We start from the raw sequence: 22,262 nt of genomic DNA, 5'->3' as shown, positions 1-22,262 counted from the left end.
CGGTAATTACACAAGATGTCTGAAAATAGTCGTCTCAGTGTAATCGCTCTGGATTTATCCAACCACAACAGTGAACCCCAAATCTATCACCTAAACATTTCACCTACAGAAGGTACAAACATGAACAAGACACTCAGAGTGGATCTGTGAAACTTGAGACTGACACTGTAGATCTCATTTACAGTAAGAAGTGTGCAGGTTGATCTCAGCCTCCAACATCAAATTCTCCACCTCTAGATATGTACTGCATTATGGACTACACTGGACTGCTCTTAAAGTTTTTTTGGTATTGCCAACAACAAGAACAAAGTCACACACACACACACACACACACACACACACACACACAGAGCATCTACTACACTGATTGCAAAAGAGCTGATTTTGTGGCATATTAGTGTAACAGCACATTTCATTTGCTGTCAACTGCACCTCACACAACACATGCTTCACTCTGTTTAAATGCTGTACAGTCAAACAAAATGTCACTGACTCAGACATTCATATATCACAGCAGCTATCTGGACTTTAAAACTTTACATTTGTACTCTCACAGACAGAGCAAAAAGCCTCAGTCAAGAAAGTCTCCACACCATGACTCAGCATACAAAGCTTTTTCACACAGGTAATCATGCTTGTCAGGCTATTTCTGGTGATGGTAACCTACTTCTGAAATGCAGAAACAGCAGGAAAAGAGGGCAGGTAGTTACACCATGTGTGCTTTACAGTTAGAGGACTACCTGGACTAATTTAATCTTGACTTGACCCTTTTAATAAAAGTGAAAAAAAAGGAAATATGGAAAATGAAGCTCATGTATTGTGAATGGGAGGGATGTTGAATATCATTTCCATCTTTGTCCCTGGTGTTTAACACAGTCCATGGACCCTTACGAAGATGTCACACCTTTAAATTACCTACGTCTAAAGGAGCATGATAACAGGTCTGTGTGTAGGTCAACAGCTGAATTTACAGCTAGCTATAAAAATGGCTCAAGACAAGCACCAGTGACTTTTAATAGACAAAACTACTCGTTGCAGTACCACATGCAGCCAGCAGGTGTCACTCAGACGCACGTTAAACCTCAGAATAACATCACAAAATCACTACTGTGTGTGACTTTGTCTAAACACTCCCAATGGTCCACACAGTCCGACATCTCTGAGTTCACAGTAGGAGAGAGGCCGTGACACACACACACACACACACACACACACACAAACAGAGGCATGCAGCTAATGTTTTGGTTCTGCCTTTATCTCTCCAGGGCCTTGCGTATGGCTCCATCAGATAAGACAACAACTCTTGTTTCAGCGTTCCAGATGCAGGAGGGGGGACGGGGGGGGGTCTCCAGACAGGAACCCAGCAGTTCATAAACAAGGTCAGAGGTCAAAGATGGAAGCTGTGTCCCTTACAACCCGATTTAAAATCCCCCCACAGTGCAACAGCACAAACTCTCACACACACACATTCAAATATTACAGGCCAAAACCTTTTTATTATTACATGTCTACATACAGTCCAGATACTGGAGAGAGCATGTACGCTTCAGAAGCAACAGTTCATCATATACATTCATTTAACAAGGGACAGAATTTAACTTAATAACTTTCCTTCAGTTGTAACAACTGCTTTCAATTCACAGAAAGATAGAAGACGACCCAACATGAGTCATTTGGGGAAATCCTTGTCACACTGCTACTGTGTAACCAATGAAAAGCAGTCTAACATCACTTACATTTATTATCCACCTGTGTAAACGGATCAAGGCGGGTGATGTGCACCTTTTTCGAAGGGTATTTTGTAACAGAGGCCTCACTGGATGAGTTCAGATTGTGAAATAGTTTGGGGAATACCCGTTTTTGTTTTCTTGCCATGCGTCAGATGAGAAGATTGATACCACGCTCACATTTCACAGCGGGATCAATCATTTCATCTACCTTTCATCAAGAAAACAAATGAGCATGTTTTCCCATAACGTGAAACCTTTTTTTCGGGATGTGTTTTGAAAATATGATGAATAGCAAACAGCGGAAATAAAACAGCAAAGTGCTCAGTCATGATGATATACTTCAGAGAAAAGATAATACTGAACACTGACATGATAAAACTTAAGATCAAAATCCCCCACGCCTAGTCACGCTGACGACTAATGAATGTTGTTCCTTCATCTGTTCACTGTAACAGCGTCATGTATTGAAACCAACCTGATAAACACTGGAGCATGGAAGAGGCGCAGGGTGGGAGACCAAGTAACTTACATTCAAAAAAATTAATCTTTCACAGCAGAGAAAGTGGAGACAGGACAGTGACAATGTAGGAGAGTGTGAAGGAAAGCAGAACAAGCTACATTAAACAGCAGCAGGGGATATTAATCTTAATCTGTCTGCTCGTCTGTTGGTCCAGCACTTTAGTTTATAGTCAAATATCACAAAAACTATCAGGTTTAATGTCAATAAACTGACATTTACGGTCCCACAGGATGAATGCTGGGGATTCTTTGACTTATCCCGCCCCACAGGATGAGGGTAATCCCAGGTTAGTACAATGTGGGTCTTACTTTCATGGTTTGGGCCATCATTTCTTTCCCCAGTAATAAAATTGTCACTCAACATAGTAATAACAAAAATCTGAGATTGTGGCAACATTGCTAAAAAAGTTTTGGAGTGACTCAGGTTTTAACTGTACCCTTTCAAGATTAGTCGATCCTCCCTGGAAGAGCAAATGAAGGCGAACAGCGTGTTCACGGTAGTTTACGATGACTTCATGGTTCAGCTTTGACCTGTTCTATTTACTGTAGTTGTGCGATGGAATATTAACATTTCAGCTTGCACACTTTCAGTTTCACTTACACATAAACTAGTTTAGAAAATTTGACTTAAAGGAATAATCTGACATCTTGAGAAATAGGCCTTTTCGCAATCTTGCCAAGAGTTGGATGAGAAGATTGATTCCACTTTCATGTTTGTACGATAAACATGCAGCTACAGCAGGCAGTGGGTTAGCTTAGCTTAGCTTAGCACAAAGTCTGGAAACAGCGGGAAACAGCTATTCTGGCTCTGTCACAAAATCTGCCTTCCAGCACCTCTAAAGCTCTCTAATTCAATATCTTACATCTTGTTTGTTTGGTCCCTATAAAAAGTGTAAAAATGACAGTGTCATCAACAAACAGCCTGACTGCTCAAGTTTCTTGTCATGCCTGACTTTGTTGTAGCTTCGTCACCTTGTTCAAGGATCTCAGCAAATTACTGGAGAGTACAATCTTATAATAACTTATAAAAAGATGGCCAAAATATTAAAACAAGCTGCAATAGACCAGAATAACCCTGTTAGCCGCAATATTAAAGGTTACATATTGTGATAGCAGTTAAGGGTCAGTTCATCCCAAAATTAAAATTTCTACTTTTACCTGGAGTGCTATTTATCAATCTAGAATGTTTTGGTGTGAGTTGTGAAGTGTTGAGATGTCTGCCTTCTCTAGTGTATAACAGATGGCACTTAACTTGTGGTACTTAAAGTACCTTAAAAAAAGACTCAACAGCAATAGTAGAAATAGCAGAAATCACAACCTGATTACTCTAGATAATCCACAGACCTTGTTGTGAGCAGTTTCATGTGGGAACTATTTTCTTTTTATCAAAGTACATCCGCCAACGGCATCACTGGGCAGAAGGAAGCGTTTGTCTACTGCTAGCTCACCTAGCACTGGGCTAGCTAATGTTACAGCTCTACCGGGGAGGATGCCTTTAATGTTTACATCCTGTGCTGTTATGAACTCAAGCCTCTCGTCCATGAGTAGATGCACACTTCCTTCAGCACAGTGATATGGCTGACGCGTGGAGTTCAATAGAAAGAAAATAGTTCCTACATGAAACTGCTCACAACAAGGTCTGTGGATTATCTTGAGTAACTGGGTCATGATTTCTGGAAAGAGACATTGCTGTTGAGTTCTTCAAATGTATTTTTTTGGCACTTTGAGCACCACAAGCCGAGTGCCATTTAATTCCATTATACTGAAGAGAGGGCAGACATCTCTAGGTCTGATAACTCCAACACTCTGCAACTCACACCAAAACAATCTAGTCTGATAAATAGCTTTATAGGTGAGAGGAACGAATATGTATTTTTGATTTGCGGGTGAACTGTCCCTTTAACCTCAATACACAGCTGAGCCTGAGTGCAGCTGAAGGTAACAAACAAGAACTGAAACTGACAAAGGACAGCTGAGTGTGAGACAGAGGAAAGATAAGGCAGGTCTGACAGGGCTACAATAGGGCTTTCCCTCTTGTGCCACCCTCAGGAAATGAAAATATGTAAAAAGTAAAATAAGTCGTCTCCATTTTTCATCTGTCCAAGAACTGTGACCTTAAGTCTTCTTTTGGTGCAATTTTTGCCATTCTGACACCAGACAGGGTCAGAGTTCAGGTGTCAAACTAATAAAATGATAGTTCCACATAAAGGAAAACATTTATGTTTAAATGTTCCACAGATTCTTCAGCACTTAAAGGCCAGAGGTGGGCAGCAGTGACACTCCCTTTTTTCCTGGATGTCTGCAATGATTTCCTCCTCCATCAGAGAGAATCGAGTTACGCCAGACATTAACTTGTTCTCCTCCACCAGTCTGCCTGAGCCTGTGGATGGGTGTTAAAGTCGCCGGGGGCTCGGGCACCAAGCAGTGTCTGGGTACAGCAAACAATGGACTGACCTGAACCTGAGAAAGAGAGGGAAACAAGTGTCACAATGCCTGGAAGCCACCAACTGGGGATGTCAAAATAAAACCGCGAATACAATTAGCCGTGTACATACATTCATACACACACAATGAACAAAGACAGGAAGCTTGTCGTAGTAGTAAAACATACATGACGAGAGGCGCTTACATAAAGGAGAATTGTAGTACACGTTTAAAAGCTTTTCCTGAAACACGCTGAGCAGCTGCAGGACTGTGTTGAAAATATTTTTAAAATTACAATAAACAGTATCTGTTATTGATTGTTCAAAACCATTTTTAATCTTTTTCAATTAACCCGTCCACCAATAGGTCAACAAGCTTATCTCATTACCTCCAGCCCACCCCCCGCCCCCCCTGGGCACACCGCCACCAGTGTCTGTTGACAAGCTATAGAAATAATGACAATTAGCCCAATTCAGCACACAGTAACACAATTACTGAGAAGAGGACAAAGCAAAGCAGAAAGACAAAGAATGGAAGCTGGACAAATAAAAAAACAAATCCCCTTAATGTCAGGAAGGCTTAAGATAAGATCAGTTTGATGTTCTGTTTCATTGTTGTGTCGGCATGAATGGCGTTCCTCTCAGAGCTGTGTTAAGTACTGTTAATATTCACAGAGAAGGTTGCCTTGTGTGTTAGACTTTCAGAATTCTTTTATAGGGATGGGAATAGAGAACTGGTTCCAAATTGTATGATGAATCCAAGCTTATCAATGCCTTTTGTCAATGCTGGCATGTTTTTCTGACAGTTTTGCAAAACATTATGCCAAACCCCTGCGTCTACGCTGCTGGAAATCTGCAACAAGAGGGAGTCATAGCAGAGAGGGTGAAACAGTCCAATGTGTGGCTTCAGTTCATGAAGTAAGATGACAACAGTGCTGCTTGTAATGTCTGTCAAATGATCATTTTGTGTCACACCGGCAAAATGCTGAAACATCTTTCCCCGCAGCATGGGGAATGACACTCCACATACAAGTGTCACTGCTCCCCAACTGAGCAGCATGTCTGTTACCGAGGGTAAATATCCTGCTATAATAAAAAGGACGGCAGGCTTAGCAGATTTTTTTTGACTAAGAAACACTAAATGAAAACAAGAATTCTACAAAATTCTCTCATTTCATCCATTTTCGATGATCACAGACTGTATCATCCATCCATCCATTTTCATCCACTTATCCAGGGCCGGGTCAGAGGGGCAGCAGGCCAAGCAAAGCACCCCAGACATCCCTCTCCCCAGCAACGCTTTTCAGCTCCTCCTGGGGGAACCCAAGGCGTTCTGGGCCAGATGAGACTGTCATGCGTGGCTTTTTTTCTAATCTGTTTCTACACTGTGCTCAGACTCACAGACTCACAAAACAGTTGTGTTGATATTGAAAAATCTTATCAATTCCCATCCCTTATCTTTCACTTAGCATTTAGAATACGTCTATTTAAAGAGCCAAAATAAAAGCTAAAAGCAAATTACTGACAGAAGCTTTGTTGATAATTGATTAATTAGGCATTAAACCTTTTTAATTCCAGCTTCTTAATTGTGAAGATTTGATGCTTTTCTTTGTCTTGTGTAATACTAAACTGATTATCTTTGCTTTTAGTATTGTCGGGCAAACAAAAGCAATTTGATGCCATCGGCTGGCTTTTGGATTTTTTTTAAATTTTTTCTAACACTTTATAGACCAAACAGTTAATCCACAACTACCTATTATAGCCTTAGCCTCATTGTTTGTCGAAGGAATAAACTAAACTGATACACTCAGATATTTTACCTCGTAGGATCTTCATTTATTGAAAATGGTCCTTTCACGTTGACAGTGTTCCTGCTGTTTTCCACTGTGCCGTAGCTGAGAGTCACCTAAGGGGGGCATGACAAAAACACGCGCTGATTAGACAGATGCAGATCAGTGAGTCAGTTTGTGTGAGTGTGAGAGTGTGTGTGTGTGTGTGTGTGTGTGTACCTGGTTGTGTATGTCTGACACCAGTCCCAGGTTCTCCAGGTGGGAGTGGAACAACGCTGAGCGGATGAGGCTCACGCCAAGCAGCGCTTCCACGATGTAACCGATGGTGCAGTCGTCCGGGAGGCGAATGTGCTCAGCTGTTGCCATGAAGGCGCCATCGCTAGACAGAGAAAGTAGGAGAGAGAGTAAGCAAACTAGGATTACCGCCTCGTGGTTGTATCTCTCCACCAACCAGTCAGGTAACAGTTTAACTGCATGGCTATTCACACCCAAGATTAGTGTCATCAATTCAATTAAATTTTGTCAAAATCAGCGAATAAATTCTTGGGATGAATTCTTGACTTATGGCCAATTAATGTTTTGTTAGGTCACAGGGACATCTGACCACTGAAAAATAATCTAGTTCATGTGCTAAACTAGTTCATCCTTAAATCCAAGTGGACATTTGTGCCAAATTTGAGGACATTCCCTCAAGGAGCTCCTGAAATACTGCATTCATGAGAGTGGGACAGACAACCTGAAAACAGAACGCCTCCAGCCACGGCTGTCGTCAGCACAGAGGCATAAAAATATCTCATAATAATCTGAAATAAAATGGAGATTTACCTCGCCCAGGGTTTCATCTTGAGAGCGAGGCCACGGCTCAGACAGAATCCTGCTCCTCCTGTGGCGAACCAGAAATGCACCTGTTTCTGCACACAAACACACAGCATGAGTGAAGGAGCTGTAATCATAATTGTGCTTCTTGGGACCAGTGAAGGATGGACTAATGTTGATCTCACTCTGTGGGGAGCTAAGCTCAGGAGAAAACCTGTGTAAATATATATTTCTATAATCACTTTTGCAACTTTAAGAATGTTTTTACAGTAAGAAGTGAGGGACTATACCGAGACTGAGATATAGATGCATGTTTTAGTTATGGGACACTGAATAAGGATGTGAAACTGCAGAATTCTAGTTGGAATCAAAGCTGCTGTCTGAGCAGCGGCAACGTGAATCATCAACCACTTTAAGTTTACCATGTCAGTGGTGCCGAGACTCTCTGTGGCTTCTATTGGTCGCTCCAAGCTGGGCCGTCCGATGTAAACGTCCTGTGTGTGACTGTACTGAGACAAGAGCTTCAGGAGGGAGCCGACGTTCAGGTAGTTATCATCATCGACGTGACAGAACCACCTGCAACAGAGGAGAGTTAGTGAAAAGCTCTTTGTGCATGTTTATGACAAGTGTTACTTTGTGTGTGTGAGGAGTGTGACTTACTTCTTCCCAGAGTTAATAAAAGTGTCGTATTCCAGAGCCATCTTACAGGAGAGGGCCTGACGATTGTGAGCCGCTGAGCAGTTGGTGTTGATCAGGTGAGCTCCTGAGGATCAATGACAAAAAAAATCAATTGCTAGCACTAAAACAGTGATAGTTGAGGTTATAATAGGAAAGGAAAGATGTTTACTCGATGTAGCAACTTTGATTAAACATTCGTTGCAGAAGCAAGAAAGGTATTCTCACAAGAATAAATGCAAGAATTTTTGCAATTTGGCGTCCCCGCAGTTTCAGAGTGGTACACCATGTTGCTGGATTGCAAACTGCACTGTCCTGGCGTAAGCTGTAGTGATCTGTCTCATGCCTTAAAAGAAAACAGCAACAATCCAACAGCATACGTCCTTGTCAATGTTAGTATAAAAGACTGCATCGTAGTGTGTAACCTCACTCTCCTGGACAAATGTACACATGTATTTGTTGACAAGCTGAAAGATTTGAATCCGGCAATTACAAAGTCAAAAGCCAAAGAACCATGTCGACTGACAGGTAGAGTAAGGGCTCATTCATACTCCCTTTATGTACGAAAATAGATAAATGTCACTGCCCTCATACTTTCTTGCGCCATTTAGGATAACATAGATACAGCCAACAGATGGCACTAGAGGGCAGGGTCAAAGAGTTCACACAACAACAAACGAGACTACCATAGAGGAGGTTGTTATAATGTACCCTCTGATGGTGGCAACGTTGTAGACAACGGCTCTCCGTGAGGCCATTAAATACACAGGGACAGGTGAACGGAGAGTTCTTTTCACTGTATTAGCGATTTGTTCCATTTTAAAATGTCTTTTTCGTCTCCTACAGTCTTATCTCGCTTGAATTACACTACACTGCCCCCATGATTTGCTGTGGAATTGCTCTGTTTTGTCTGTAACTGTATAGAAAACATGCACAACTATGGATGAAATGAAGGCAGAGTATGGACAGAAGGCTATTTCAAATATAAGGTTGGCAGGGATTTACACTCTGCTGTCGGATTGCCGTTATTCTCCCATTAGCTGGGAAACAAATCACCACAGCTTAGATCAGGCCAATAACAGTTTGCAACTGCCATTAGTTTGTTTGTTAGTTTACTCTTGTCCAACCACTCGCTCTGTCACTCTCTCTTGTTCTCTTACTCTCTGCCTCCATCAGCGTTCTCTTCGCCTCGGTCCTTTGAGAGCACTGAGCTAGCTTCTGTTTTTTAATCGTTATTTCAGTGTCAACATACATACTATTAAAGGAGGCCATCAGAATCACACACACACACAGATGAAGCACTGATAAAAAAAATAATGAATAGCAGTGCCAAACAGCTGAGCTAGCTCGTGCCATGAAACATCATGCTTTGGTTATCCGACCCCCCCCTACCACAGTTACATGGGGCAAGAACAGGTGTCTGGGGAGTGGAGTGGGCACGAGAGAGAAAATTATATTGCTATTACAAGTGTACCGTCAAAATGATATTCCAAGGTAAAAAAAAAAGTTGCATAAGCTGCACAAGTGTTTCTGCGCTGAGTTGCACAATGTGTCCAAAAGTAAGAAGAATACCTCATTGAAAGTAAAACAATTCCATGAGTAAGATGAGGAAAGGCCTGTTGATTAGACTGACATGACTTCCTGCACTTCATGGAAACACAGTATTGCCCAGTCAGCAGCCTGGTTCCTGCTTTCCTGCTCACACACTGCAGATAACACTGCTGCTACTCAGCGAAACAGCTCCGTGTGTGTGTGTGTGTGTGTGTGTGTGTGTGTGTGTGTGTGTTTATTTATGTGTGCAACTCACCCATCCTTTTCCTCAGCTTCTCGTCCTCTCCATCAGTGAACACGAACGTCTGTGGAAAAAAACACACAGTTCAAGTTATTCCAGCGGCCTTCAGTGACCAGCGGGGAAACAAAAACACCAGCGTACAGAAGCTCTCACTGTTTCACCATCATTGTTCGTGGATGATTGTTTTTGATCTCAGGTGAGTCTCCACCTGTTTCCTCGGTCACACACAGCGATACACACAGCAGCAGCAAGCGATGCTAATTTTGGATGGAGGCCAAGACAAAGGTAAGCCTCATGTCTATCAGCAGCAGAGCAGCTGGCCCCAACTCTGTGACTGTGTGTGTGTACATGTATGTTTATGTGACGAGTGACAGGGTCGAGGGTCACTGTGCGCTCAGGAAGCCGTGTAGACCCCTCAACTTTCCACAGGAAGTAAACGTGCACCCTGGGTGCACACATGCAGAGCGGAGTCTGTAAATATTGTCTCAGCTCTGTGTTCCAGGACAATAGATTTGGAATGAAACAATGACACTGAGGTTAAACTGCTGAATCGTAGCTTTAATTAAAGGCTGTTTACATCCACACTGAGTCCACAAATTTTGGGATAATGCAGCAGGACAATGATCCTGAACATATTAGACAACATATCCAAAGAGTTATTATGGCCAAACAGTGTAGGGCTGCAGCTAATGAATATTTTCATTGCTGATTAATTATTTTCTAGATGAATCGATTAGTTGTTTGGTCTATGAAAATGTCTTGTTTTGTCCTCAACCTAAAAATATTCAGTTTGCTGCATAGAATGTAAAGAATAATGGATGTAGCCACCATGACGTCACCCATTGGTTTGTGGAGTCCTGTTTTGAAGGCTTGAGTTTGGCATTTCAGCCGTCGCCATCTTGTTTTTGGGGGGTTAGAAGTGATCATATTTGGACGAGAGATGGATCTGACTGAGAAACTGAGGAAACTTCTCGCAGGCAGCCTGTTGCTCAAAGCAGCTGCCCTTAATTATGCCTAATTTAAAGCCTTAATAAAATCTAAATGAGTGATTATATTAAAAGTCACCCCCGTCCAATTGTCATGAATGTTGAAATTAGCTGTAGAGACCAAAAATGTTTTTTTCTACCAAGCTGTAGACATGATATTCTACATTTTACTTCAAGTGGTCATTCAGTGAACTGCAGTTTTTGGTGCTTCGATATTGGCTATATTTTAAAGCTTCAGAGGTTGTCGCTTGGCTTGCTGTCATAGAGGAGAAAAGAAACCACAAAATGTTTACATTTAAGAAGCTAGAATCGGAGAATTTTGACTTTATCTTTTCCTAAAAAAACGACTCAGACTTCTATTATCACATTAATATTGATTAATTAAGTGGTTGACAACTTATCAATGAATCGCTGCAGCTCTGAAAAAGTGAAATGTTCTTGTCCAATTCAGTCACATTGCCTCTTTCCAGTTGAGAGGCAGTTCTACTTGCTGAAGACCAAAGTGAAAGCAAAAAATCCCCTGAAACAACCAAAAGGTAGTGATGCCCAGTAAACATGATTTGGGTGATTTAAGAAGTGGCTGGTTGGTTGTAGAGTAAAGACACTGAAATATAGTCATTTAAGTGCTGTTAAAACAATAGCAGCATGTGTCCTTGAAGTCTATGAAGCTTTTACTTTAGAGACATCGATGCCAAGACGACTTTCGACCTGCAGATCAATATTTAATGGGCTGCTGCAGTGCAGGCCTGGCAGAGCATCAGCAGGGAGGATGCCAAGAGTCCGCTTATGTTTATGCATTGTAGTCTTCAGGCATTAATTAACTGTAAAGGACTTTACACCAAATAAATATATAATGACTTAAAAGTCAAGTATGTAGGATTTAGGGGCATCTATTGGAAGAAGTGGATTATATTAGTCATAACTATGTTTTTATTAGCTTATACCTGAAAATGAGACTGTTGTGTGTTTGTTAGCTTAAGGCCCAGACAAACCAAACTGACATCAAAGAAATGGTGGTGACGAAGGCCAACTGTAGCATCATCTCATGTCACCTGTGAACTTGATGCACTGCAAGGACTAAAGCCGACGCCCAACTTTAACATAGATTTTGCGCCTGTGTGAGAGGAACCTCTTCATACCAGCAGGCGATGATAATCTGATCTCACTCCCTCTTGACCTTAGCCGTTTGTTTGCTTTCTTTACCTCAGGTGCGCTGAGCTGAACTACCCCTCAGAGTGATTTCATTCACCGACGGGCTCCACTGTCGATTCAACATGCTGAATTGGCTGAAAAAAAGCTGACACGGGCCAACTAGTGCCAACGGTGCAGGACATACCACCAAAAGTATGGCAACAGACACTCACCAACAGCTGATGGTTGGCTCTATATCTACATACGGAGCAGATCCTCTGGACCACACTAGACCTTTCATTTTAAATTTGTGTAATTTGTCTTTTTGGTCTCAGTGCCCTAAGAAATCTGAAATTCATATTTTGTTCATCTGATTGTAAACACACCCACATTCAAGCTAGAAATCAGCACTGTAACCTCATAGTCATTGTTTCATTTCATATCAAATATGCTGCAGTAAAGAGGCAATAAAAAATGTGGCCTCATATTGTTCGACTTCAATGAATGCACCCCCCAAGTCAGCAGACCAGGCTTAGAGGGTTTCCACTCTGCAACCTTCCCGCCATGCAGCACAAATTCAATAATAAATCTCTGGTGCAAGTGCTGTGTGATCACATCACTGCCTGTGGTAGAGAGAGAAAAACATATCTGTGTGTCCGGCCAGCTGTTGGCTTTTGTCAGCCTTTTTTTCTCACTCTGAGCCTCTTAAGCCTCTGGAGAGCAGTCAGCTTCTGAGTCTGCCTCAGTGTGTGTCATAGCAGTGTGTGCACGGGCCAAGCTGGGAAGGCAAGAGGAGGAGGAGGAGGAGGAGGAGGAGGAGGAGGAGGAGGAGGAGGAGGGTGAGGGGGGTTAGAGTGAAGAGAAAATGTGGATTTGAAGTGGGGGTGGGGGGTCGGTGGTTCGTCAGGAGTTGAGCTTTACAACACAGGAAACAGCAGCAACAACAACAACCAAGGAAGGAGAAAGTGGTGTGTGTGTGTGTGTGGGGGGGGGGGGGGGGGGGGGGGGGGGGTGTTTACTCTTGTGATCAGACACATTTTTAACTTCCCATGAGAAATCTGGTGAGCTCCCAGGGCATCTGGGTATGTGAAGGTAACACTGTGAGAATGTGTGTGTTGCTGTATTTCCATTACTCAGCAGTCTCACAGTATAGAGGTGTGTCTGGGAAACAGGTAGAGTTACACACACACCTGACCGTGAGAGCAGATGCAGGAATGCGTCACACACACACACACACACACACACACACACACAAACATGCACACCAGCTGATTTCCCCTCCATAAGCTCTATTTACATGTCAACAGTCTCTGTGCAGCATGAGATGAGACTTGAACGAGGTCTTCCTCAAACACTGAGGTTTAAATGGAAATCAGAGCGACCGCCGTTCGCCCCACAGTCATGTCTGCATTCGATTACGACCTTTGAAGCTGCTGGGTGCAGTTTACCACAGTCCCATGTGTTTGACAGCAGCAGATTCATCTTTGACTCACTCACCGCTGTGATTCAGACCAAACTGCTGTCTGCTCATACCGTTTGATCTCAAATATTCATCTGTGAGGCTCAACGTCTCTCTTTCAAATCCAGTAGGCATGTTAAAACTCCTCCAGATCACAGGATGGCTGGTTTAATGACTAGGAAAAGATGGTTTCTAAATGGGCTGCCCTGTGAAAGTCAAAGATTCGCATCATCAGTCGGAGACCCCTCTGTGGAGATTCTTTAAGTTGAGCAGTGTGTTATTTTTTGTCAGTGTACTTTCTGTCCCCAGATTCAGCTGCAGAGTGAGCGCTCTCACTTTCATGCTGCTCTCTGGTACAAGCAGCTGCAGACCCAGACCCAGTGTGAGTAAGTCTGAGACAGCTGCCCAGAGGAAGAGGGGCGTTGCCTGGTCGGGCTCCGAGATGATGTCATCTTGTCTTCTGCCCAGAGGTGGTGAATTTATAGCTCACAGCAACTTAATACGATACAGCCTCTGGCATTTGTTTGATATCTAGTGTCTTGTTGCACATTGCCGATCCATTTTAGTGTTGTTAGCACCCATTAGCTCGGAGGGATTGTTTGGCTCGTTTACTAGGTTATATTATGTGAACGTCCCTGTCACCCTGAGGCCCTGTTTAGACGACAACGGTTTCTCTAAAAACGGAAAAGTCTGTCCTTTGCGTTTTAAAAAACTACTGCGTTTATATGCCGACGTTATTGAAACGATCTCCGTTCACACGGAACCGCAAAATCTACTGGAAACGCTGTAGTATGCACGCTAGGCCAATGGGTGGCAGTGTAAATTTGCAAAGCAACACCATGGCATGACGCCATGAGCCTGCGCTGAAGCACCTTCCTTTACAACAACCAAAACAAAGACAACAAACAAACACAATGGCGAAAGCATGCACAGATAACTTTGTCTGGATGGACAACGAGGTGGAGTTGCTACAGTAACAGATCTACACTTCACTTCAAATCAACAGGGTGAGCAGTACAATCGATGATTGGCATGCCTAGTGACTTAAACCGTAATGCGCATGTGCGAAAAGTCTTCAGAGGAACTGCATATTGCAAGTTTATATGACAACGAAGGCACTGCCGTTTCCAAAAAGTTGCACTCTGGAACCCGTTTTCGAAATTGAAATTGAAATCGTTGTCGTATAAATGGGGCCTGAATGTCTTGCCGAGGCCTGTTCAAACTCTTTAACTCTATAAGGTGAAAAGGAACAAATAGTTAAGTATTCGTATTAAACAGCCACATCTGATTTGACTGACATACTTCTAAATTGGGTACAGCTATAGATTCTAATATGATCAGTGGGGGAGGAAGAATTCAGATTTAGTGCTGCAATGTATTAGTTGATTAATACACATTATTTCAACGATTGTTAAGGTCATTTTTAAAGCAAAAATGGCTAAAACAATCAGCTTCCACCTTCTCAAATGTCAATATGTTGTGGTTTTCTTGACTCTCTGTGAAGCTGGAGTGAATATCTTTGACTTTTAAACTGTTGGCTGGATAAAATCTGAAGTCAGCAGCTTGGACACTGGGAACTTGACAGACATATTTCACAAAATTTAAGCAATTAATCAAACAAATAATTGGTATATTAATCAAAAATGAAAACAATTATTAGTTGCAGCCCTATTCAGCACTACTTACTTGATTGAATAAACAAGGACACAACAGAAAAATACTACATGAATGAGCAGTAAAGTATAAAAGGTCAAAGTAGAGAATGGCTCCTCTTTAATTAGTGGGTTAGGATTCCAATAATTAAGGTGCAAGATGTTGAACCTGTTCCAGATGAGGCATAATCTCAACTTCTTTATCTGCTGTTGGGTCATTTTTTCCACAATGAATCATATCCTATGAGCTTACAGCAAATGTTTCACATGAAAATCTAACTGCGGAAATAACTAGTAACTACAGCTGCAGTCTCATAACTCTATGAAGTAAAACATTTGATTCTTAATGTAGTGGAATACAAGTAGAAAGATGAACAAAAAGTACAAGCACCTTCAAACTTTATTACTTTCTACATCAGAAGCACTTTGAAATTTAACTTTCTCTTTTATTTCAGAGCTGTGTCATCTCAGTTTTAACCATGTTTGAAGCGTGGCTGTTAAAACGCAGACTACACGGAGTCCCTGCATGTCGATGACAGTCTGAACTACAGCTGAACAATAGTGTCATTGTATTTGCAGCCTTGAAACAAATCTGCATCTCATATTCTCATCGACACTATTTAATAAGATGCAGGGCTCACTCATGCATCTACAGTATAGTCTTTCCTCCTCTTTATGCCCCCTGCTTGAGTCATGTCAACACATTAGCAACAGTGTGGTTGACCTCAGATCTCCCTCTCATACATTACAAAGGCATCTATCTTTGTTTTACAGTTCACTGGCAGGCTGGATCAAAGAGCCGGTGGACCCTGTCATGACAGGGGGGTTAGTGCTCTCTTGCAACTGCAGCAGGAGATGAGGGAAAACTACTATACATAAAACTTTCCTTCATATAGGAACTATTCACACACTGTATAAGGTCTCATAATGTGCATTTGAGCTCTTACAGCACTGAAATACAAGGTTTCCTCCATGTGACCCTTCACCAGCTGATGAATCTCATGAACACAACTTAGGATCTCAATGGGTTACAAGTTAATTCAATTTACTATCTGGTAACTTTGCTATTGTGTGACTAGAAATTGCACATAAATGCTGCTCTGCACTCTGAATGGTTCGGAGCAGCATTAATGTAGTTTCTAACAGCTGTAACAGTCATGTTCAAGTCATGTTTTTGTTGAGTTGTTGTTAAATTAAATTCACATGTCTGATTTTAACAGTATCTGTGTCACCTGTGTGAGATTCAGCTGAATTGTTTCCATTAACAGGTATCAGGTAACCTCTAATAACGCGCCCACTGGCTCACCTGTTGCATGTTCCTGGAGATCCAGGTGTCCAGCAGGAGCTCCAGTCTCTGCCGGTGGTATCTCCCAGTGGTCTTCACCGCTATGAACAGGTCAGCCGGGGAGAGATGCTCCACCGGCCCGGGGGGAGCGCTTCTCCGCGGATGGTCGCTCACCGCTCGCCTCTCCCGGGTGAGTTTCCGGAAATACGCCGAGAAAACTTTTCCGCTGGTGGTCGCAGCAGCAGCTGGAGGCTCCACCGGGTCTCCTGTGCTCGGCTGTCCCACAGTGACGACCAGCATGCCGGTCACGAGCAGACAGGTGACCGCGGCGGCAGCAGCGCGCGGTCCCGCGGCAGAGCTGAAGGAGCTCTTTGGTTCACCGGTAAGTCTCCACATTGTGACGGTGAGGACGGTTTACAGCTTCACTCATGGACTGAAACACTTCTCTTCAGTTTACAACATCTCCACAGTGGAGACACAAGTTACAGACACCCTGCTGTTCTCCTTCAGTGGGTGACCTCCCGCTGTGTGACTCTCTGCTTTATCCCAGTGAAGTTATAAACTCCACCAGTGGGCAGGACGGTCCCGTGTTGGACCAATGGGAGGTTTGAGCGCTCAGTGTGGGCGGGGCTAAGCAGCAATGAGGCGGTGAGGTCTCTGGATGAACATGCACATGGCAGTACAGACCGACTCCAGCAAACAAGCAAACCTCTAAGATCTATATGTGACATCCAGAGCAATAATACTGCAGCAAACCACTGCCTGTTATCTTTTTTTTTTTGGCAAAGATTTGTTTTCATTAATAGTTGCTCAACTTACAGTGCAGGAGCAGTCCCAAAAATGTGACAGGTTTCCATTTGTGCATTTGAAAATATTCTTTTAAAAAGAAAAAGTAAAACTAAAAGGACAAATATCCTTACCCAAAAACAAAGAAAAACATTGAAATTAAATATGAGGATACTATTCCCTAAATATATACAGAGAGGATGTACTAACACTAAATCTTAGGACATTTTGACGTACAAACATATATTAGGCTACTAAATTCACAGATGGATCAGAAATGATCAAAGTCCGGAAAAAATAAGAAGCTGTTCAGCATCAGACCCCCAAGTTTGATATCGAATACACAAGACCAATTTTAGTGACAGTAACAAGATAAGATGCTATTAATTAGGAAGCACTCGTCTGAGGACACTGGGACTTAATTATTATTGACAGTGTTTTATACTAATCAGGTCTCTGATCCCAAATAGCTAGGATAAATTAAAGATGCATACCGAGCAAAGGTCTGGGTCTCAGGAGGATATATAATGAAATCACAATGAAAGCTTAAGATAAGGTTGGTCCAGGAAGAGTTGCATCCCTCTGGTTGGTTAAATCGAAAGAAAGCAGAGTGCTAATAAAGGGACCCCAAATTTTCTGAAAGGTTGAGGGGTTTTTCCTTACATTATATAATATTTTTTCAGGTGTGCAATTCCACAAATGGCCACTGATAAAAATTGGCTGCAAGGCTGAGCTCATCCAGTGGTTACCGCTCATATTGTGATGGCCTTATTGTGTCAGTATAGCGCACAACACTGTTAGCTCTGTTGTTTACCGCTGCTTATGGAGTTAGCACTGTTAGCCGCAGGGTTGGAAATTAGCTCCAGCCAACTGCAGCTAAATGCTGGTAAAATATGCAAGTGTCTGGTAGATGTGCTTCACTCACCAGCCAGACAAACAATGGTAGTCTACTGAGTAGCTGGTAGATTTTGAAATCCACCAGCTACAGTGGCAGGTGGACATACAAGTCAATTTCCAACCCTGGCTGTTCTCTGCTGGCTTTGTTCTCCATGTTGAGATTCAAGTCTAGACAACTCATACACTCTGAATTTTCCATCAAACCCCTTTAATTACTGGAGCCTATATAGCAATTTTCAAAACAGGTGTTACAAAGTGCTCTGCGGAGAGGAAAAATGACCGAGAAGACAATATAGGCTACTGTATAAAACCAACAGAATTATGGCATATAATTGAAACAGTAGCCTAAAAGATAAAAAATACAAAAAAGGCTAAATAAAACAAGATTTATTGTCAGTCATAGGTATTATAACTTTGTGCACTGATTTGTGTTCTGTGAGATTTTGCAGGAGGCTTCAGTTTTCAGCTCTGATCTTGAAACAGCAAGACGTCCCTACGCTTTCTAAAATTCTGCTGAGTAAAGTTGCTCACTTCCTCTATAAACCTGTGTGAATATCTGCAACAACCTTATTTTACGGTGATATTTTAGCTTAATATGGCTATTTAAAGATTCCTTTTTTGGTCTCTTTTTGGGTTTGGTCCTGTATAAACCTACAGGGGGATGTATTTGCTCTCTGACTGTATATTTACACAGATGCGTGACAAATTAAAGGAAAAAAAATAACAACAAAAGTTTTTTAGTATTCAGGTTTTTCCTTTAATTTAGCACCTGTCTGTGTTCACGTGTGTGGTGGTGTTTTTAACCACAGAAAACTGGTTCGTAAAGGGAACACAGGGGTGATATAAGCCTGTATCTCAATGCTACTAATGCACTCACAGCCTTATACGACTAGGATTAAAATATGACTGTTATTGCAGGTTTTTCATTTGCAAAGTAATGCGTATAATAACTCACCGCATTAAAGCAGTTTGGAGTCACTGAAGTTGAAAGCAGCAGTTCTTCTTGTTGGAGAGCAACATGCCCGCAGCTCCTCTCTGTGAGAGCCTGGCAGGTCATCCTCCAAGTGGACAGATGTTGAAGACGACCGTGACATCGGAGTGTGTGTAGTGCTGCCAACCACACACGCACACACATGCAAACACACAGAGGACAGGCGTGCCAAGCAGCCAGGTTGCCAGATCCACCAACCATTTGAGGAATGCTTCCTCTCTAATAATGTGCAGTTTGTCTGTGCTGCATAATCTGTGCTGATCCCTCAAGCAAAGTCAGTATAATATTACATTTTAAGACACTCCCTGACCTCTGAAGGATGGCTGGGAGTGTGGAGGGTTACATTATGCTTTATTGCGCTCAAACAAAGTATGTGTCAGACTTTTGACAGCTCTGGTCCTTATAAACCACAGAAAACTGGTGCACTAACACTGACATGGATAAAATATTTAATTTGACAAAGCAATTCAAACCCAAGGTCGCTTTTTAGTTTGCTAGTTTTGCAGACTTGCTCATGTTGTCTTATTATTTCAACATTAAAATGAATTCTTGACCTTGAAAACAACACTTTGAGTTGCACATTTTGTCACTGAGAATGACCTGTTTACACATGATCTCCAGAAAAAGCCAGTGAGTGGACCTTCAGCTGGGGTTGAGAAGTCTTAAAGGTGGTGTGAACGGGATCACAACAACAGCTCCTGAGCTTGTATGTCAACAGGTTCAGCTCTGTGTTCTGATGACCATGTGAAATGACTCAGTGCTGTGGAAAATGCAGGTAGGTGAACCATTCTTAAAATGTATTGCAACATACCTTAAAGCGAAGCATACAAACATTGTAACATAAAATCATTTCTTCACATCCTGTAGTTTCACATCTTCAAGATAAACAACATGTTACCAGAAACTCTTTACTGATAGTAAAGTTTACCAGGAAACACATTGAGCTTGTTAGCACACTTCTCATTTTCTGTCACATGAAACTAAAACTTCAAAGCTTCTCAATATGGAAACTCTGCAAGTTCCAATATGACTAAACATTCATGACCTTTGGTGTAAAGAAACCTGTTTGATGGCCTTATATTTGTGCATCATTAAAATACTTTATATGGGTAGTTTATGTCAGAGGTCACATTATCTCACACAATCTGATCATCAGTTAGGGTGGCGCATTAGTCACCATCCTGTTGATCACATTAAAGAAGATGGCTTCAGGCATTCTTTGAAAATTATATGCATACGTGTAGGTGCATATCAATTAAAAGTGCTTTCCCTAGCTGCATTTGGTTTATATTTGTTTTACCCCCCCCCATTTTCCATGTATAGACATCAGTGGTTCTCAGCCTTCTTTATGTCAAGCACCCCTTAATTGATACACATTAGGTCAAGGACCCCCATTTGATGAGATTTTGCTTCAGGGGCCTCCATGTAAAAAGATTTTGGTTGTCAGATATGATTAAGACTAGGATTCTGTCATTGTTAACTTTAGTTGAGAAGATAACTGAAAAGGAAGTGAAACCAATGACCAGAATAATCCCTCTCATGACTCTTTCTCACAGTGGGCTTACTTCCGTAGTGAATTAAAAAGTGAAAATAGTTTGAAAAGTCTGTTTGTCTGACACTACATACATCCTCTGTAATCTGTCTAGTTTAAAAGTTTAGTATCAACAATGGCCTAGCAGTTGTGTGTACGTAGGAATAGTTGTACTTTGAGCTAAATGATAACACTCAGGTACTTTTAACTTCGCTTAAGTGTTTCCATTTTACGGTACGTCCACTCCACTACTTTTTTGTAGATTTTTTTTGTATGTACAGAGACATACTTTGTGATATCAAAATATAATAAACATTGACTCAAAAACATTTGAGAGAGAAATAGTGTACTACATTTATTTGTCACTTATAGTTACTTTTCTTTACATATAAAAACATAATATATGATATGATGCAGCACACATAAAGGTGCATAACATCTCAAGGGTTTCACCGATCACCACGCAACTTTGTAGGCATATGACCACACATAATCTGAGGGGACCCCTCCATTATTGACCCCATCAAACAAAATGGGGGCGCTAAAGAGCTAATTTCTTATCTAGGCCTAACCGCCATATGGATTTTTACTAAATTTGGTAGATATGTAGAACAGGACGCCTCAAGGTGACTGAAGAAATTTAACTCTAATTGGCAACTGGGTGGCGCTATAACAACAGAAAGATGCTTAAAAATGGCTAAAATGCGACTGATCGCTGTGGCTCCCCCTGTGGCCAAATGTTGTTGTTTTTTTTTCTAATTTTTGGTATGACTAAGTCATGGTATGGTATGCTATACATAATCACGGAAACTGTCAGTCAGTCATTCTGTCTGTCCCACGTTTTTCTACTCACTGACGTGGTCAATCTATGTGAAACTGCACATAGGCATTGAGGTTTGGCATAGGTAGAAGGTGACAAAGCTACCAATGGGTATGGACTAGTAATGCCTAATTTTGCTTTTTGATACCTCAAGTACATTCTGATTCTGATTTCTGATAATACTTCAACACTTTTCCATACAGGTATACTATGCAGGCTTGTGGGTTACTGTTTGTAAATGAGCTCACCAGTGAAAGTGAAAGTAAAAGCCAACCCCATGTTCACTCTTGTTTGGTGTTTGGCCCCACTTTGTGTTTCTTCATGCTGTGTCTCTTGGATGTCTGCTGCTTACAGTCTGGCACCTAGTTGCTAAATTTTTCATAAAACCCCAACCTCACCTGAGCGCTGCGGACGACACGCCCATAAACTTCCCGAACACTGAAAATAAGAATAAAATAAGAACATACAGGGTGAGGGCAGAGTCTCTGCAGAGATATACACCACCACACACCTGTTGTGGGTCATAAGTGATGATTGAGAGGGATTACTTTTGTATAAGTCTATACATTATATTTAGGAACTATTTTTAAATAACATTTGGACTCTTATATTTCTACTTTTTCTCAAGCAAAGGATCTGAGTACTTTGCCCACCACTGCAGAAACAATGAAACTACCACAGCATAATTGCAGCACTTTCTTTTTCTTGAACACTTTACCAGATTTAAACTGATAAGATTAGGTATGTAAATTTTGGCCCAATAAAGGGGGTTTGCTTCTGTATTTCTTATCGCAGAGGCAGATTTCCTGCTCTGCACGACATATAGAGGAAACACTACTGATATCTTAAAGAAACAGACACATATTGAGAGAATCAGCAGCAGAAGAGCAAAGCCAGGCCTCCCATTATTTCCCCTTCTGTCTGTGTGTCTGTCCTCTGTTTCTTTGTCATGAAAAACTACTTTATTTCCTCCCTTCAA

General features: G+C 41.8%; 1 protein-coding gene across 1 annotated transcript; it reads right to left on the bottom strand.

The window, feature by feature from the left end:
* Positions 1–1,468: 1,468 nt before the first annotated feature.
* Positions 1,469–16,776, bottom strand: LOC117254949 (beta-1,3-N-acetylglucosaminyltransferase lunatic fringe-like). Its single transcript, XM_033623427.2, has 8 exons — positions 16,280–16,776; positions 9,761–9,809; positions 7,939–8,041; positions 7,701–7,854; positions 7,288–7,373; positions 6,682–6,841; positions 6,493–6,578; positions 1,469–4,709 (listed from the first exon to the last, which is right to left on the bottom strand). Exons 1-8 carry the CDS (start codon positions 16,652–16,654, stop codon positions 4,643–4,645), a joined length of 1,080 nt encoding a protein of 359 aa, XP_033479318.2. The 5' UTR covers positions 16,655–16,776; the 3' UTR covers positions 1,469–4,642.
* Positions 16,777–22,262: the final 5,486 nt, after the last annotated feature.

This window comes from Epinephelus lanceolatus, chromosome 3 (assembly GCF_041903045.1).
Source record: "Epinephelus lanceolatus isolate andai-2023 chromosome 3, ASM4190304v1, whole genome shotgun sequence".
In the NCBI taxonomy this organism is placed as follows: domain Eukaryota; kingdom Metazoa; phylum Chordata; class Actinopteri; order Perciformes; family Serranidae; genus Epinephelus; species Epinephelus lanceolatus.
Note: the sequence above shows the minus strand (reverse complement) of the source record. Positions and strands in the feature narration are given on the sequence as shown.

Bases quoted from the DNA above. Each gene is read 5' to 3' on its own strand.
- LOC117254949 (XM_033623427.2), bottom strand. From the start codon at position 16,654: ATGTGGAGACTTACCGGTGAACCAAAGAGCTCCTTCAGCTCTGCCGCG. The intron at 8,042-9,760 runs GTGAGTTGCACA...ATTGATCCTCAG, and splicing joins GAAGCTGAGGAAAAGGATGG to GAGCTCACCTGATCAACACC. The intron at 6,842-7,287 runs GTAAATCTCCAT...TTCTCTGTCTAG, and splicing joins AAGATGAAACCCTGGGCGAG to CGATGGCGCCTTCATGGCAA.